The 19,746-nt window shown below is 47.3% G+C and overlaps 1 protein-coding gene and 1 non-coding gene across 2 annotated transcripts; both read left to right on the top strand.

The window, feature by feature from the left end:
- The first annotated feature begins 3,489 nt into the window (after window positions 1-3,489).
- On the top strand, window positions 3,490-3,561 carry TRNAD-GUC (transfer RNA aspartic acid (anticodon GUC)). The gene has a single exon. It is a non-coding gene; the product is annotated as a tRNA-Asp (tRNA).
- A 4,311-nt stretch (window positions 3,562-7,872) lies between these two features.
- LOC123146945 (ruBisCO large subunit-binding protein subunit beta, chloroplastic) lies at window positions 7,873-13,007 on the top strand. Its single transcript, XM_044566204.1, has 15 exons — window positions 7,873-8,001; window positions 8,948-9,163; window positions 9,265-9,390; window positions 9,632-9,769; window positions 9,861-9,956; window positions 10,113-10,355; window positions 10,458-10,692; window positions 10,771-10,940; window positions 11,172-11,249; window positions 11,361-11,432; window positions 11,569-11,673; window positions 11,810-11,902; window positions 11,983-12,075; window positions 12,543-12,666; window positions 12,759-13,007. Exons 2-15 carry the CDS (start codon window positions 8,954-8,956, stop codon window positions 12,770-12,772), a joined length of 1,797 nt encoding a protein of 598 aa, XP_044422139.1. The 5' UTR covers window positions 7,873-8,001; window positions 8,948-8,953; the 3' UTR covers window positions 12,773-13,007.
- The last annotated feature ends 6,739 nt before the right edge of the window (window positions 13,008-19,746 follow it).

Here is a 19,746-nt window from a genome sequence, read left to right as displayed (position 1 = left end):
GAGTGGCGTGTGGGTTTGTTCTTTATAGAAAAGCTTTAGCGAAGTACCAAGGGGAACCTTGTGAAACTTCGAGTGATTTTTCTTGCATTTGGCAACTTTATACCAACAAACTCTATTACTAAGAAAAGAGGGAGGCTAGATTGTGCATGCTTGCGAATCGTGCACTCGCTTTTCGACTAGTTGTATTTTCCCATTTGGGAAAGGGTGCAGCACCTCCTTGTTCCCATTTGACGATTAGGTGAAGGCTTAATAAGAAATTAGGGAAGGCCCACCCTGAAATTCAACGGGAGAAGAGATTAGGTGGAGGCTTAATAGGAAATTAGGGAACTCCCATCATGAAATTTTGGGGCGGATAGATTAGGTGGAGGCTTAATAGGAAGTTAGCAAGGGCCCACCCTACAAATTCAGGGGGAGTTTACCTGTAGATTATTATGTGGGACTGCATACCACAATAAGACCTCCCGTCCTCTCGTTTAAATTGCACCGCCCTCTCCCAGTGGTGGGCCCACTTCTCACCCTGCCGCTCCCAAAAAAGCGTGTTGGCTGAGAGTTGTGCGTGTTGGTCAGTTTGCTCGCTGGAGCGAGCAAACGCCAGTGAGTTAATGTGAGGTGCTCCCAACTGGCAAAGGAGACGAATGCCACCATGCAACATGCTCCGGTCGGCCATGATTCCTGTATACAAATAGTGAACCATGAGACGCCAATGCCCTTACCTTGCTGACCGGACACCTGCGGCTCCACTCCCAGACACAGGATGTCAGCGTGAGGTACTCCATGTCCTCCTAGAATTCTTGTAGCTCTTCTCCCATATTTTTATTCCTGTTTCTCTTTGTCAACCAAGACCCCTCTATTGAATTTCCCTTTGTCTTGAGAATGATGGTTGTGACATCCATAACAATGCAACACTCGTCACCGGACCTCTCCTTTTTGTCCTATGTGTACTCCTTGCCGATGATAGCAAAGTGGACAACCCCAACTACGGTGATATTCGCTCGATGCCAAGGACAGGCGCTGCATGCGAGGGAATATCTGTGATCCGACACCCACAACACAATCCATAAGGACGAGTTTTCTTCCCATCAAAACCTTCTCTCCCAGCCGAAGATGCCCCCCCCCCCCCCTCGATCTTCTCATCAGCATCCGCAGAAGCAAGTATCCTAATGGGCAAGTATCCTAATGGTCTATTAAGACTGAGTACAACGGAGCACCATTCAGATAAGCCGCCAAGAAAGGCGATGGAGAAGCTTGTTGACCATCGCGTGCATGGGAGGGGGAGGGGGCAACCCAGTTTAGTAAACTGTAATAACGAGTTGTAGTGTGCATCACAATTATTGCATAAACATCCTTTGATTAATTATAAAAAGAGGATAATTCAAAACCTCGTATAAAATGCTATAAAACACACTCAAATAATCAATGGACTGGTATAATCCCGCTAAAAAATACTAAAATATTTACCATTAGTTTCCTTAGGGGGCGCCCTCTCATCCTATATACTTAAGAAGTTGATCCCCACTATAACTATTTATCTCAACATGCAGCATATCCACCTCAGCAATCTTGCCATATCATCATCTCCAAACATACATGCGTGCCACATCATGCGTTCCGTTTCCAAAATTGTACGCAACACACAGAACACTAGCACTCTCGTGCGTTTTATTTTCAGCCTTAAACCACTAATGGCTGCAACGCTTCCTGTCCCCACATCCTGCACCCGTTTCTCTGACCTCTCATTCTTCATTATGTTTTTTAACAAAGAGATAAATGCGTACAGAAGCCCCAAAGAAATACTACTCATTAAGGCAAAAAAAAAGAACAGGTCATATCTTTTCAATTCATCTCCCTTCCGGCATTGTACAGCCGCTCCACAACACTTTCGTTTCAGCTTCCATCTCCTTATAAATTGAATAACGAGAAGGAGAAGCCACCAAGGCTGGGACGCCTGTGTACCTTGCCACCAGTTCGCATGTCTAAGATATTTCCCCTTCCATATGTGCAATAATCTTTCCATGTCCTTCCTTTTGTAGAATCGTATGTGAAAGATCTCCGAGAGAGAGCCACTCGCAAATCCATTACAGAGGAGACTGAAGTAAGTTCCTACTAGATTTTATCCCCCAAAACACGTCACTCTAATAGTCTATTTTTTTACTCGAGATTATTATTCACCGCTACCTGGTTGCATATTCTCACTGTTTCTTCTCTTGCAGTATTTGTAACCTATCCTTTTTTTTTCGCCACATGCAAGCTTCTCATGATCTACCTCCCTTCTTCCTATTCCCAAATCAGGAATTAGCCATCACTAGGTTGATCAACTTTAATTATGGCCGAGATCATTTCATGATGATCCAGTACGTGCATGTATCTACATGAATGAATACTCTTCTCTTTTGAAAAAATTATATTTGCTTTTTTGCCATGCATTATCACTAATGAAACAGTACTTATCCTATAGATGTAGTGACAAATTTGTTCTATATTCCTTGCACTAATGGCTCGCCGTGCAACTGCACTCCAGAACAACTCTCATTTGGTTACGTTTGCTTCAGTTTCATATGAACTTCGATGTTTGCACTAATTGTTAGCATAAAACACTATCATGATTTGTTTATTCCGCACTCCATCAATATTTCTATTCATCGATACAAAATTTCCGCAGCAACGCGCGGGGTATCATCTAGTTTAACTAGGCAGACAAACCCAAGAAGCAAACACTCGTAAGAGATATAAGCATTTTCTAGTGGAAAAAATAGTGTTACCAACTAAAGAAAATAGAAGCATGCATATAGAACACATGAGCAATGAGTACATCTGATTCTTTTTAAAAGATATACGAAGGGGCACAAATATCGACATAGAATATGGAGTGAGTGGATTAAAGTTGAGTGGTAGTAGAATCAATATCCGCGACATCACATCTTTCAAAGGTTCCAAATACTCACCGACTTCGTTAGTAACAAGTGTATCTGAATTATCACATGGAAACAACAAAAGTTATCCAAAGATTCGTTTTCTGGCAGTATAACAGTGTCGGGTTCATCGAGAGATGCCGAATCATGTTCATCTAGAGCGTTCTGGTCCTCCCGCGACATGGTGACATCTAGGTTTTGCGGGACGAAGCGGGACGCCGAGCTAGAACTTAACCTCAGGAACACGAGACCATGCCGTGAAACTCGAATATTGTCCGCCGAAGGCTGCAACAGTCAGCTTGAACCTTGAGGGCACACCGAGGGATGTTCTTCTTTCTGGGCCGAAGATCCTCGCTCTGCTTGTTTCTGGAACCATTGCTTCTCCATGTTTGATCGAAATTATGTGAGTGGCGCCTCTTTCCTGAGCACTGTCCCTCCCGCTGATTGGGCCCAAGAGAGACGATTTACTCCGGAACATGCAACCACCGTGAGGTGGACTGTGGAGCCCGCAAGAAAACTGAATTACAGCAATGGAGAACGTTCTAAGTAAGTTAGGTTGAGAACTAGTATTAACACCCAAGTCGTTGTAGTATAGTGGTAAGTATTCCCGCCTGTCACGCGGGTGACCCGGGTTCGATCCCTGGCAACGGCGAATTTTTTGTTTCGCGGCCCATGACAGGCCAGGCCGATTCTTTTCGGCCTGCTGAGAGCCCGCTCCTGACCGGCCTGCACGGTTCTAGACGCTTCCACAACGGGCGAGGCCGATCCACTGCGTCCGATGGCTCGTGCTCGCCTGGCCCGTCCCGACCTATTTATTGTATGCACCCTGGAAAAGTATCCTGTTCGCTCTAGGGCCCTGCTAATTAAGACATTTGCCGTCGTGCTACAATCTTCTTGTTGCAATGGCAAAGCATGCGCGTGCCACAAAATAGTCATTGCCCAAATGCTTATGATGAATACCATCGATTTTGATAAAAGAAACACTTGCTTTTAGTTTCTACGTGTTACCCTTGGTCTGTTGGTTTTGCAGCTATATATATTTTTTAAACATAGTACAAACGCAAGCGCTCATATACACCCGCATACACTCATTCCTATGAATGCACACACGCACACCTTATCCCTGCACACACGCACACCTTATCCCTATGAGCACCTCCGAAAGGCTGAGCCGGCATATCATCTTGAAATTTACGAAGTCATCGTAGCCCGTAGGCACCTCGTCATCGACGGGAACGTCCCCTTCCACTAAATGCACATCGCCGGAAATCCTGAAATAAATTCAGAAATAAATGCGAGCACCAGAACTTGAACCCTGGTGGGCTGGGGATACCACAGTCCCTCTAACCATCCAACCACAGGTTGGTTCACGTTTTGCAGCTATATTTGCTAGCTCCAATTTGAATGAACCATCGGCATATTTGTAGACCAAATGACTTAGTGTTGTATGTTATGCGTTTACGACGGTCTTTTTCTCTAATTTAGCCGAAAGAAGTTGTCAATTTTTGAATTTGGCTCAGTCGATTTCGTTGATAAGGAAGAAGGAAGCGCGGCGGAGCACGGAGGCCGCCTTCGATGGCATCAGGGCAAGACGCCGGCAAGGCCTCGGCCAGGAACGAGTCGTATGCGGAGGCGAGTTTGAAGGTTAATGGTTCGGGGTGCGGGCTCACATAGACACTAGTTTGCTAGTTTAAAGGGATGGCCTACGTGGTGAGGAGAAGGGGGTGGTGGAGGCAGGCGGGTTGGCCGGTGGTCATGGATGGGTTGGGGAAGAAGATGAATAGGGGAGTGGGTGGAAGAAGGCCATCTGGTCGTTGGCTGCACATCAAATTAACGGTTTGGAAAAATCGACCCATCTAAATCTTTTTTTTAATCGGCCGCTTTCTAGCCATCCGCTTTTTTCTCGTGGGCAACTATATCAAGATGATTCTTAAACCCTAATCAGGGTTGAAATATGTTTTTCTTTGTTTTGTTATATGAGTTGCATAAATAGAATAGAAATAAAATTTAAGCTAGACTCATCTTCACTAGAATCACTTATCCAGATCTATGCTCATGCATTGTTGTTTTTTTGACGTGGCTCATGCATTATTGTTAACGTACTTATGTTCTTATATCTGGATGGGCCGCCGTCTAACATCTTAACTCTTGGTTTCATCATCCCTAGTACCCATGGTCATCGTCTGAGACTGTACACGCCATCTCCTCGTTGGGCACCAAGGAGATACCAAAGGCACAAAGACGACCGCCATTTTTTTTAGAAAAGGAGGATAAACCCTCTGCCTCTGCATCTGGACGATGCATGCAACTATTTTATTAATTATTCACAAAAATCTTACAAAGTAGTAAATCAGTAAGCCTGAAGCCACCATCGACAACACATGTCACTACTCCTATCCCCATGATGAAGGGGTGCCGACTGTCCGAACCGAATATCAAACAGACAGCGCACCAAAGCCTAGCATCTAAAGTCGGATGCCCCAGCCCAGCCACATACCGGGACTGGGTTACACACCGGTTTGGCGCACTCTGAGAGGCCGCCGCCGCCGTCTTCCACCGATCCGTCTTCAGAACAAGTACTGACGCATCGACCTTGCCAGGCCCGCCGTCGACGCCGCCACGACGCCAGACAGCACCACCTCCCTGCGCGCGTCCAATCACGTATCTGTCGCCGAGACCACGCGGCGCCACGCCATCGAGACCCGCCGCCGTTGATGCGGTATATGTCCCGCCGCATCACCTTGTAGCCCCTCCAGTCAGCACCTACTCTAAAACAATGCCCTCAAGAGGGAGAACGTCACCGAAGACTTTGTCATTGTCCGATCTGGGAGACCCAGATCTAGGGTTTCTCCAGGAGCAGCACGAGCGATATGGCGCAGACCGCAATGACGATGCCTCGACAAGGAAACGACGTCAAAGACGCCGCCATCGACCGCCAAGACCGAAGTCGGCGCGATTTTCATCGGCGGTTGTACCAACCCGACTCGTAGCTGACTGGAATCGGCCGGTGTCACGCCGAGAAGACGTAAGGAACCGCCGGATCTTCGAGGATCTCCAGTGAGCCGTCTTCACAGCCCAAGTTCAGTCCCCGACCACCTTCACCGCCGGCCACCACCGCCCAAAGGACGGCACCAGCCGCCGTATCATGTCGTGGGCAACCCTTGCCACCCGTTGCCATCAAACGGCAGCTCTGGGCCAGGTCACCGCCACTGCAAACAAAAGACGCGTGCCACCTGCAGAGATTCGCCGCGCATCCCACCACATCGAGATGCGCCGCCGCGAGACTCCAGATCGCGACGCCCTGGCCCATCAACTCCGGCCCGCACCGGACCCAACGCGCAAGGGGGCAGAGATCCCTGCCGCCGCCGGCGCTGGCCGGGCTTCGCCCGGTCACGCCCTGTGGCGGCGGCAGGGCAGAGGAGGGGGGGGGGAGGGGAGGCGCTCGGCGTGGGCTAGGTTCCTCCCCGTCGCCTGCGGGGGCGACGTGGGAGGTTACGAGATTGCTCCAGAAAAAAGCCCATCCCGAAGACGACCATCGTGCCTTGGTATTTTGCCGACAGACGCTCCTCTAGCCGATGGCCATATATAAACAAAGGATGCAACGGGAAATTGCATTTTCTTCTTCTGAATGTATCATCCCTTTCATTTGCTTATTTTCAGTCAAGATAGTTGCATCACTTATTAGAGCATCAATAGCCGAATATATCAAATCTGGCACCCTATAAGTTCGCGGACAATGACCAGTCAATTATCAAATCGTCGCGTGCATATTCGTGTATCCGGTATCCTAAATCCATACTATGCATGCAACATGAAAGAAATTACATACACGATCAACGAAATAAATGAACATACAACAAACGGACATAGAACAAACCGCGTATCCACATAATCTGGAACAGAAAAGCATCACAGTTCAACTCATAGGCATAGTTTTTAAACTAAAATTACTAAAACCGGAAACAGAGACGGAGAGGGCCGAGCATCTTGACCAGTTCCTCGTCGGTCCTTTGCCCTTCCGGTCACCGAGCGGTTGTAGCCCTTCATGTAAGCGCCGGCGGCAGGAGGGGGATCATCAGTGACGTCGGGTGAGGAGTCAATGTAGCCGGCCATCCTTCGGATGGTGTGTTTTTGCTGCCTCGCCAGCTTCGCTGCTATTGCTTCCGTTGTTGCCTTGTTTGTCGCTTCGCCCGCTGATTACTCGATACCGAGCCGAAGCGCCTTGGCGATCTTTCGACGGAGCCGAAGGGCATCCATCTCTGCCGTCTTCGGCGAGCGGGGGTAGACAACCACGAGGAGCTGCTTGTCCTCATTGAGCGTCGCCAGCGGTCCGCGTCGACTGCGGGAGGACTATGTGATCGCCTCCGCAGCCCTCTCCCTAGCCTGTTGCTTCTCGTGGTGGGCGGCGTGCGGCTCCAGTTAGGGTGTCCAGGTCCATAGCACTGGCGACACGAGCAAAAGCATCCACCGACGCCCTTGAGGAGGTATGTGTGGTGCAGGATGGGCCGAAGAGGGGGAGGGGGGGACGAGGAGTGGAGGAGAAGCGATGGAGAGCGAAGTAGAGAATGGAGTGAAGTTAGGGTTTGCTCCAGATGGGGATTTTAAGTGAAGACAAAGCGGGGTCCGTGCGAGCCATGGTGCGCCGGGCTGACACGTCTGAACCTCCACATACCCGCCATAGATTTGGTCTGGGTTTGAGAGGAGCCAGTCAGCCCGAACGTCCGCGGCCGGTTTGAGGAGCCTGGCTAGATCACGTTTTTATGACCGGACGCTGCCTAGGCCGTCGCACGGGTCAGTTTGGGGTCTTAGCACCGAGATTTGTATCCTGGCAATAACAAAAGGGTCCTTCTACAAATGTTATTACTGTCACCGGAAATACGCACTTATCCAAGGGTGGGAACGCAAGACGCCACCAAGCAATCCCCTTTGTAAAACCCTGGCGTGTATTTAAGAGCTACCTCATCCCATCCCCTCCCTCCTCCTTCCCCAACCCAGAGCAAACCCCTCACCCGCACCCGCAGCGCCCTGCCCTCCCGAGGCCGCAGCCTTATCCTCTCCGCCCGCCTCCTCCACCCCGCCCCGCTCCTCCAAGGTAAGCTACCACCCCGACCCCTACCCTTCCCTCCTCCCCTCCCGCCGCGCGGCTCCTCGCCCGCCGAATTCGGCCGCCGGGCCGTCGCATTCGGGCGTGGCGGTCCGAGGATTAGATGGGCAGGTCGCGCCGTGTTTTGGGGCAGGTCTCTGGGTGAATTAGGGCGCGGGGAGGGGTTTCCGGTAGGTTTTGCCGGCCAATTCGGCGGGCGTGCGCTCTTGGGTCTGGGATGTTTTATGCCTTAGCCAGGTACTGATGTTTGCTGGCAGTGGGATTAGAGCAATTCCTCCCAGATGCCGCGGGCTGTCGGCGCTCGGGAGGCTCGCTGGGCCTCCGGCTTCATGCATAGCCCGCTGTGAAGGGTACATTGGCGCAGAATGGTGTTACGGTGTGCCATTGGGAAGTGGTGTAGCCGCTGCGAATTGCTTCTCCATGGGGTGTGTGCTCTGCAGGCGGTTCAGGGCTTGCGCTCTGTCGGCCGTGTGCCTGTTTGGGTTTTGTGGTGCTCTTATTCGGGTGGCCAGAGCAGGAGCTACATCTGCTGTTCAATTTTGCGATGAGAATTGCAGTTTGCTTGCACACTGACTAGCTAATTTTAAATCCCCAATATTGTTGTCATTGGTTGGCCGTACTTGTTGTTTCTAGAACACAGAGTAGTAGAGTGGTCAACTGCTGTTTCTGCATAATTTGAGGACACTAATAAAATTCTGTTTTCAACCAATACATGGAACACCTTGCTAATTCACATTCTTGTTTCGGTGTACATCTGTAGGACACAAACAAATAAGGTGTCTATTTTGATTTAGTGCCTTTGCCTCCACTGCCTTTATCTGGAGTGAAGCTTGCTTGTGTGTCCTTGTGATTACAAGATCTCCATATTCATAGATTTGTATATGTTGTAGTATATATATTGTTCTGTCATTCTGATATTATCATTGCTGCACAGGAAAACATGGCTTCACCATTTGGTGCCACTTCTACCGTTGGGCTCATGGCAGCTCCATCTGGCATTGTATCAGACAAGAAGCCATTTTCACTGTCATCTATCTCCCTTGCCGACAGGCCACGACATGTGCGCCTTCAGAGGAAATGCAACTTCAGGGTAAAAGCCGCCAAGGAGCTCTACTTCAACAAGGATGGCTCAGCCACCAAGAAGCTCCAGGTGAGCTTCACATATCTTACACATCATATTTTGAGTTCTCATTATATGATGGTGCCTGGTGAGCCTTCAATACACGCTGATGCGATGTTTCCATATCGTAGGTTGGAGTCAACAAGCTTGCAGATCTTGTTGGAGTTACCTTGGGACCAAAGGGAAGGAATGTTGTTTTGGAGAGCAAGTACGGCTCCCCTAAGATTGTCAATGATGGTGTTACAGTTGCAAGAGAGGTACGTTGCATATTACCACGTGATGAGGCAATCAGCCAGTTTTTCTGCTACACTTCTAGTACTGAGAAGATTGCTTTTAGTAATCATGCACATATTTTTTGTCACTCAAAGCACATGAGTTTGCATGTTGTATTCGTATATACATGGATCTAGTGTAATTACTTTCTGGCAATACGAGCATGCTCATGATTTTAGTTCAATGCCCCTGCTGAATATTCAAGTAACAATTGTTGCACTGCAGGTTGAGCTGGAGGATCCTGTTGAAAATATTGGAGCTAAGTTGGTTAGGCAAGCTGCAGCGAAGACCAACGATTTAGCTGGAGACGGGACAACTACTTCTGTCGTCCTTGCTCAGGGGCTCATTGCTGAGGGTGTTAAGGTATGCCACTAGAAGAAATTTATTGTTACTTGTGATTTGTGTGTGGTGTTACTGTTCTGTAAAACCTAAAAATGTGTCTGTTATTATTCAGGTTATTGCAGCTGGTGCTAACCCTGTTCAAATTACTCGTGGTATTGAGAAAACAGCGAAAGCACTAGTCCTTGAACTTAAGAAGATGTCGAAGGAGGTAAAACTAATCATTAGGCTATTATGCTGTCAAAGTGTCCCTAGTTTTGGCAATCTGGCCCTTAATTGTATTTAACTGATGCCCAACTTGAGTGAAATGGCTGGTATATGTAATATGCTTATTAGTTCTATTTACAAATGCATGTTCTTGCTGCAGGTTGAAGACAGTGAGCTTGCCGATGTTGCTGCGGTCAGTGCTGGCAACAACTACGAAATCGGTAACATGATAGCAGAGGCTATGAGCAAGGTCGGACGGAAGGGAGTGGTTACCCTTGAAGAGGGGAGGAGTTCCGAGAACAATCTTTATGTTGTGGAGGGAATGCAGTTTGAGCGTGGTTATATCTCTCCTTATTTCGTCACTGACAGCGAGAAAATGACCACCGAGTACGAGAACTGCAAGGTAAGCTGTAATCTGAGCATCTATCAGTTTGTTTTTGCTACTGCTTACTGTCTTTATGGTTCAGTTTCAGATTATTAATGTGTTCTGATCTTCTTTCTTCAGCTGCTTTTGGTTGACAAGAAAATCACCAATGCACGGGATCTTATCAATGTTCTGGAGGAAGCCATCAGGGGTCAATACCCAATCCTGATCATTGCTGAGGATATTGAGCAGGAGGCTCTTGCAACCCTTGTTGTCAACAAGCTCAGAGGTTCTTTGAAAATTTGCGCTATCAAAGCCCCTGGTTTTGGAGAGCGCAAGACCCAGTACCTGGACGACATTGCCATCCTCACCGGAGGTGAGGCGAAAATACATCTCAAATGAATGTTTCCATGATCACCAATGCTTCTTGTTCATGACGTGCATTTTTTCGCAGGAACTGTAATCAGAGACGAGGTTGGACTCACACTTGACAAGGCAGATAACACAGTTCTAGGAACGGCTGCAAAGGTTGTCCTTACAAAGGAGTCCACAACAATTGTTGGTGATGGCAGCACCCAGGAAGAAGTGACTAAGAGGGTTGCACAGATCAAAAATCTCATTGAGGTATGTCATTTTCTGAGTTCTAGAAGGCTCCATTTCATCATGCCTGGTACTGTGTGCAGATTGGAAATTTCTTCATATTAGAATGTAGTTTGGTTGGTTTACATGCTTCATCCTGGGCGCATGTTATAAATTTCTTTGTTTGAGCTCTGTGTGTAGCTGTTCTGTTTATCCCAGACTTAAAAGGCATTGTAGTCTTAAGTCTGATTGTAAGTGGTTATTGCTGACTCACAGGCAGCAGAGCAAGACTACGAGAAGGAGAAACTCAATGAGAGGATTGCAAAGCTCGCCGGTGGTGTTGCTGTTATTCAGGTATTAATGGAGGACACTATTATTTTTGGCATGCTGCTCTTTTGCTTGATTCCCTGTTGGAAGGAAGGATGGCATGTTAACTGTAGTAACCCATGGCTTGTGACTTGGTAGGTGGGAGCACAAACAGAAACTGAACTTAAGGAGAAGAAGTTGAGAGTTGAGGATGCTCTAAACGCAACCAAGGTAAGTCAAACGATGTTGTGTCCTTAAATAATTTTAGCTGTCAGCTTTGTATCTGCTTATCAAAGAAGCAGAGTTAAGCCCATTAGTTTATTTTATTATTCTTTCAGCATTCTGAATTGCTTCTTATTTTTCGCAGGCTGCTGTTGAGGAAGGTATTGTTGTTGGTGGAGGGTGCACTCTTTTGAGGCTGGCTGCTAAGGTTGATGCCATCAAGGACACCCTCGATAACGACGAGCAGAAGGTAAAAACCAAATGAAATTCCTCAAGGCTTCTAATACTTGCACACAATGCAGTCCGGTGCAAGTGGGTCACAAACAATTATGTTGAATCATTGAGCATTCAAGTTTGACATGCTGTAATGCCAACTTTTCTACTAGGTCGGAGCAGAGATAGTGAGGAGGGCGCTGTGCTACCCACTCAAATTGATCGCCAAGAATGCTGGTGTCAATGGCAGTGTTGTTACCGAGAAGGTTAGAGTTTGTTTACTAAAAATAAATGTTGTTATTTTCCTGCATGTATCCTACTAACATGAAAAATGCTGCTGTACCAGGTTCTTTCTAACGACAACTTCAAGTTCGGCTACAACGCTGCCACTGGGCAGTACGAGGACTTGATGGCTGCTGGTATCATCGACCCCACTAAGGTATGTAGCCCTATGGGCGCCCCCACAGTCATCCTTTGCACCATTCTGAAATGGATAGAGTGCAGTCTTGATAGTTGGGTTGCATCTTGCTTTTTTAACTGGGCAAAACCACCCTTTTTCTTTTGGGAGATTTAGTGTTACTACTTTGGAATAAAGTGTCCAGATCTAAGCTTGTAGAGTCTAGTCCAAGAAAGACAAAAGGAAACGATGTGGATAATGAGAGCTAATCTATATTAGCTTTAATCTTGTACAACTGCAAAAAAATTAAAAAGCCAAAAGAACCTGGGGAGCTGCGAAAAGATAAAGGGAGAGGGAAAAAGGAAGCAACTATGGTTGAAATAAAGACCATGATAATGCTATCTGGTTCCTCTCTTCCCCCAGTATTGTCTGCTGAAAAAAAAAATCTACAGATGGAAGATGATCCTCATTTTCTGTTCCTGACGATGAACTCTGCATAATTGATGCAGGTGGTGAGATGTTGCCTGGAGCATGCCGCGTCGGTGGCCAAGACCTTCCTGACGTCGGACGTCGTGGTCGTTGAGATCAAGGAGCCCGAGGCCGCGCCCCTCGCCAACCCCATGGATAACTCCGGTAAGCTTCAAACCTTTTTAGCATGTGAACAAACGTTACACTGCTTGTACGAAGCATGTTGCTGATCCGTGCTTGCTTTGATGATGGACCAGGCTTTGGATACTGATGAGCAACACAGGCCGAGTTTCTCCTGAGGACGTGGTTTAATTTTTGGTAGCATGAACCAAGTTTTGAGAGATTGATGATGATGATGATGGTAGTTTTGAGATAAGAAAAATGCAATGTGATGTGCCGCCAGAAAGGCGAAATAAGCAGAGAAACATTTAGCGGAAATTTCTTGATGTAATTGGAACAGCATACGGCTCTTGTTTTACGCGCAGGAATGTACGCCATTTCACGTCTGGGTTCTGTGTTTCGTTTCAGAGTTGCTATTGGCACTACGTTAGTGTTGTGTTGAACACTCTGGTTCTTTGATTTTCATCAAAGAAACAGCCAGTCCCTACAACTTTTTACTATTTGTGTTACTGGGAACTAAGATAACCCGGGAGCACCCTCTGCCATCTAGCTTCAATCCTTCTCCATCGCCAGACCAGCTGCTAGTCCTCCCAAACCGAATTGCTAAATTTTGAGGTAAGATAATGACGTTTAGGGTTTTTACCCATGTATTCTTGAGATAATAATGGTCTCTCCTCCCAGATCCTAAGGCTTCTTCTAGCCTTACATTATTAGGTAAAAGGCAAATAGAAGCGCACTGAAAAGCAAAAGGAAGCTATGATACTCTTCATTCGCGATTCAAATGGTGACAGGCGGGGGCAGTCAGGCAGGGCATCGCGAGCCGTTGGATTGGGGGGCGGACGATAGCGGTGAGCTGTAGCTCCTTGACGAAGCAAGCAGTAAGGGCATGTACAATGGTTATATCTTAGCCTTATCATTGCTGAGGTGGAGGATAGAGAAATAGAAAAAGAGTTTTGTCTTATCTTAGTCAAGAGATGATCTCTTAGCACAGTTTGTCTCACCGCAAATTTAGAAACATAGATAAGACTAAGATATAACCTATTATACGTTATGTTTTATTGTCATATATCTTAATTGCATGATGGGTGTAAGATAAGACTGTCTTATCAACCATTGTATATGCCCTTATCAGATGGATGGGCGAGCTAAGTCGCCGTTGGATGCGGATCAGACGGATGGGCGAGGTAGGAGATGGCACCGAAGGTGAAGTGTTATCCTTCTTTCAGTTCACAACATTAAAAATGTTCAATTCTTCAGTCCAAGTCTTGACCCAGTCGTATACTCTCTCTTTTTTTGAGCAACGACCCAGTCACAAACGAAACAGTAGTTGCCGCAAAAAAAAAAAAAAATAGCGCGAGCCCGGCAAAGATAACAAAGCCCCACGTACTGAGAGAGCGGAGGGCGAACAACATTCGAAACCGTAGGCGCGCGCGCAGCCCCACGCCGCCTGCCGCCGCCGCTCACCTCCACACTTTCTTTCCCAGCAACCAACGCCGCCTGCAGGCCCCCGCGAAATGGACCCCGCCGTCATCGTATCATCCGGCATGGACAAGTTCCGCAAGCTACGGGCGGACGCGGAGGTCCCGACGACCCAAGCGCTCGAGGTCCTGTGGAAGGAGATTGCGGACTACGATGCCGCCCGCGTGGCGGAGTCACGGGCCAGGTGCGACGGCGTTGAGGATCCCTTCGACGAGTAACGAGTACGGTGACGATGTCTCCGAGGAGGACGAGGAGTCGGAGGCTGGCGGCGGGCGACGACGACGAGAAGGCGGAGAAGCCGCGGCTGGAGGAGGAGGCGCCAAGGATTTTTTTTCATGATAATACGTGTCTCATTCATATATCATAAAGATCAAAATACAAGTCTCGCAAGAATTGACATGACAAAACTGAAAAGATAGCAGAACATCTCTGAGTTTGACACCAACACCCGTCACCTGCCTCCGACACCACCATAGCAACCATCGAAGAAAAGAATGACGGATCACCTCCTCACTCGAGCTCGACGCGGCTCCACCGCTGATATGCAGCTTTGCAGACCTCTAAGGTGGCTCATCAAAAATGAAGCTCTTGTCGTTGAACGAATCAGACCGGGGCAACACCCCGCACACGCCATCGAACTCTAGATCTAACACCCCACCACGACTAAGACGTCGAAAGAGGAAACCATGCCTGCCATCCACGAACCACAAGCCCAGCACATGTTCTGTCTTCCAGATGTCGTCGATGCAAACCATAATCTACATCCGCTCCTGGGCTAACTCCCAAGCTCCACGCCGATGCTGAAGCAAACGTCGTCGCAACGACGGAGTCCGAGGACACAGGTTCACCACGATGATGCCGCCGCCGCCACGCCATCCTTACTTGAACATACTGGTTTCTAAATCCATCCCCAATCATAGGACCGATGGCCTTGTCAGTGAAGGACCCGAAGAATCTTTATTCAGCATTGTCATCGTCATTGCCGAAGCCAAGACAATGAACAATCTAACCTACTCCCTCCATTCCCAATTACTTGTCACAGAAATGAATATATCTAAAACTAAAATACATCTAGATACATCCATACCTGCGACAAGTAATTTGAAACGAAAGAAGTAGACTACAAAGGAGTAAAAACAATCTACACGCATAGATCCAAGATCGCCGACGGAGGAGAGTCGCCAGAGAACGGCACTGGAAGATTGGACTCTCCTGGCGGCGGCTAGGGTTGCAGCCGCCAGGAGCGAGAGACGTTTTCCGCTTGCTCACGGAATCGGGAAGCGCCCAAGGATTCTTCTCCGTAGGTTGCGATGTATTCTGCTTTTAGTAGTACAGTACAGTACAGTACGTACTTACTTGGTTTCGTTGACAGATGAATGCTGTAATAATAATACGGGTTCGTAGCCACCGTACGTACGTGGATCTTTTTAATCTTTATTAGTAAGTTGTGTTGAAGATTTGGGAGCGAGAGATTGAAGCGTGTTGCCTGTCCTGGCAGGGATACCTTCGTGTTGATTTATATAACAGATTACATCAAGCGTTACAGATTGAGGAGATGAAAAAACCTCTCATAAAACTCCACTGCACAAATTAATATAAAAACGTTTAGATCACTATCGCCTCTCTCCACTTGCTTACTTTCTCCTGTGATACTTGGTTACTTACTCCTCTGAATACAAGTCACTGTCAGACACAGAAATTTAGGTCTTTGGCTACAACACATGTAGGAGTATTTCGCTAGTCAAATGAAGGACCTAAAACCTTGTGCCCAGACTAAGGCTGGTTGTAACGGTAAGTATCATATACTAGTACTATGCATATGATACTAGGGTATGATACTACATTCGTAGTGCATAGTATCATAAGTTAGTATCATAGATGACTTCATTTATTAGCATGCATGACACATAGTAGCATAACATTTAATATGATACTCAACCTTCTCTTTCTTCATTTAATTTCATGTCACCTCATCAAATTTGTCTAGTTAGCATGCATGATACTACCTATGATACTCCCATTACGACCAGCCTAATATCCCCTCCACCAAAAGCGCCAAGTGAACAGTAGGAACCAGTTGGAACTGAGGAAGACGTGGAGTGAACCAAAACTGTTGGCGACGGAGTACATTGCACATGGCAGTGGGGTTCATTAGAAGGGGTTGATGGATGAGGAAGGAACCCGACAACACATGACCAGTCCTATTGGAAACAGATGGTAGTACGACGACGTCGGCATGAGCCGCTACAAAACCCCGCAGCAGCCCCGCCATCAAGGACACAATAACTCACGTGCACGACAAGGATCAGGTACCGCTGTGACGCCTCAACGAAGGGGTAATGACGCCCAAGGGCGCCATCTTCGCTATGCTTTCGCTTGGTACACGGCTTGACGAAGGCTTGCTCCAAAGACGACTTCAATAAGTTTACAGCACCCTCGGAAACTCCTCTTCGCTATGCCTATGTTCAATAAGTCAACGCGGCTCGTCCTCCCCGTGCCGATCGATAACTCTAACTCCACGCACCGAGGGAACAGGGCAAACAACAGTCGATCCAAAACCTAGACGCCATGCCGCCGCCGCCGCCGCCAACTCCCAGCAACCAACCCCCTGGTCTAATGGCAGCCGCGCCGCCCGGCCCCGGCGACGAGGCGCATCGTCGCAAGATCGCCCGGTACAAACGCGTGGCCGAGCTGACGGCGGACCCCAATGTCACATATGCCGACGCGTTAACGTGGACATCATGCAGAAGGAGGCCGATGACCACTACGCCGCCCTCCGGGCGCAGCTCTTGGCCGAGTACAAGGAGCTCAAGGATGAATGCCGCCGCAAGTACGCCGACGCCATACGTGTTATAGGAATGCTACAATTTGGCAATGTGTGAGCAGTGCATGAATGCCGCCGCATAGTAAGTATTATAGGAATGCTACAATTTTCTCAATTACTACAGTTTTAATTACTGTGACCTGTTTGGCAACTCAAAAAGCTATGGTATTTATAACTGCGGTATTGTCAAAACCAAAGTATTTCCTCTGTATGAAAAAAAAACCTCCGACCACTTTTTTAAAAACAGAGCTGGCGAAAAAAACGAATCTGTTCGTCACCTTCCTCGCTGCAAGCCGTCGTTGCCGCTCCCGCACTCTGTTTGACATCGTCGACCATGGACAAGCCAAGAGAAAGCAATGGAAAAAAAATGATGTCCTTCGTACTTCCGCTTGCACTCCTCCTTCTCTCCTCCTACGCCCATGCATGTATCTGGTTAGTACGCTGGCCAGCCATGGTGGTGCTGATGGCTGCAATCGCGAGTCCACAAGGCATTGCTGCCCACACATGCACTGCTCCCGACCGTCACCCGTGCCTCCGCTCACCGTCCTACCCGGCTTGTCACTATGCGCCTCTGTTAGGCCAAGCAACAGCCAAGCCATAGTGTCGGTCAATATTCTGTATCGCGTTGCTGCGCTCCCGCCGCCACTGATGCTCAGGCATGCCACCTGGTCTGTTTGTGCGAGCATGGCCATTCATTTTGCAAGGCCAGCTAAGAACATCCATGTTGCAACTGCTATGAAACGGCTATGCAGCTAATTTACGTCGTTGTAAAGAAGCACCAACCAAACACGTCAAACTATTCTCAATACTTCAAAATACTTTGATATGTGAAAACTGTGGTATCTAGTACCTATAGTTTAAAATACTGTAGTTTTCCAATACTCTACGAATGCTGCTGATGCTCAGCAATGTTTTATTGAAGTTTTCAGAGAATAGTCTAGTTTTTCTAGAGACCCACGGTTTTAATACTTTGACGTGTTTGGTGTCCAAAAAGATTGAAGTTCTATAAATCGTAGTATCCCTAAAACTGTGATATTTTTGTTGCATCCAGACCTCTTTTTTCTTAACAGAACAAGAGAACGTCGTGGAGAGAGCCGGTAGCTACCTCCAATGTCTGAACAAAAATCTGTTATATGGTAAACGAGTTGCAATACATCTCCTGATTATTAGAAGTCTCGAGTAGACTAGATTGTGTTTCATAGGTCTCTCGGGTCCATCTTCTGGCCATCGGCACCTGTGACCAACCTAACCACCAGGAAAGACACGTATGGAGCACACTCGGGTAGATTAGACAGCTAGCTGATTGATCCTGTGACGCACGTACAGACACGAGTTGTTGTCCCAGATGTAAGCACATGCATGCACAAACGATTGTACTATTACTTTCGATCTGATTAACAGGTGCACCTTGATAAATCATGCATACCTCCTGCTTAGATCTACATGTAGCCGGCAGCCGCTTCAATGCTGTGGTAAAGCAGCAACAACCAAACACCTGTAAAACTGAGAAAAAACTTTGTTCTAAGAAACTGTACGTAGTATTCCTTGCCCAAACAATGGAATGCCGTGGTTTTCAATTAACGGCTTTTTTTAAAGACTGTGCTGCCAAACTTTGGAACAAGAATACCGTGGTTTTGAGAAAAAACACGGTTCTTAATACTTTAACGTGTTTGGCATCAAGTAATACTTCAGTTTTATAAACTGTAGTATATCTGATACTGTGGGTTTTGTGTGGCATTTGAAAGAGAGGTCCAGACCTCTTTTTTTTTTCTCTGTAAACTGAGAAACGCTCGCTTGACTCCTTCTTCCAACTGTTATCATCCGCCATTGCTCTGTCTCTCTGCACCCAACATGGGAAGAAAAGTATGTACTCTTCTATGTTGACTACTCTGTCACTCCGACGTTCGACCTCCGCTTGACTACTCCGTCGTTGATCTCTTTAATACGTTGGCAGCCTGTAGATTAAATTGGCAATTTGATCAAGTGATCCTGTTGGGTCATATCCGGCCAGAGGCGCATGTACAACACTACAACAACAGCTGGAAACACGGGCATGCCGAGGCTTAGATCGTCGAGTAGATCAATCGCTAATTGGAGCAGTCGTAGACCAACCAATTCTGTGCGGCCAGTGATGCAAGAGATGAGTAGATAACTCTTATATACAAATCCTAGCATCTAGGAGGGGACTAGTGCGTGCATGGCAAGCAGGGTTTTGGTTACCGCTCAAAATTTTAAGATTTACCATTGTTACCGCCTACCACGTGTTTGGTTGGGGCCAATTAGACCTAGGGAATGGGAATTGAAGGTATACGAGACTTCAAATCTATTGTTTGGTTGAAGCGATTGGAGATTCATAAGGGAATAGGCATGGGACTTGAGACTCCAACCCCCATCGTTTTATTAACAGGGAAGGGGGATGAGAGTTGGAAGTGAATTATTTTAGTGAGTCAATCTTAACCCTTCATCCTAACTTCACTTGTCTAGTCCTATGTCAATTCCCACGAACCAAACAAGGAAGTATAATTTCTCCCGACGTCGACAACCTCTTCGACGACAATGTCGGCGAGGACGTCGACCCAAACCAATGCTTCTGCCGTGGCTCCGTATGTCTTCTTGTTCTTTCCGTTTGAGATCTTGCCACTGTTTCTTGCTCTATCTTCTGTTCTAGATATGTTTTGTTCATATTCACTACTTCAGATGCTATTTGCATACTCTCTGTCGGATTGCATGACTTGTTTTATCTCTTCTATGATAGTCATGTTTTATCTACTATTTCTATTAATAAAATCATATGGTAAATTGCTCATATTTCAAAAAAAATC

The sequence above is a fragment of the Triticum aestivum genome, chromosome 7A (genome assembly GCF_018294505.1).
Source record: "Triticum aestivum cultivar Chinese Spring chromosome 7A, IWGSC CS RefSeq v2.1, whole genome shotgun sequence".
NCBI lineage: Eukaryota > Viridiplantae > Streptophyta > Magnoliopsida > Poales > Poaceae > Triticum > Triticum aestivum.
The sequence above is the reverse complement of the archived record's forward strand: the minus strand, read 5'-3'. Positions and strand labels throughout refer to the sequence as shown.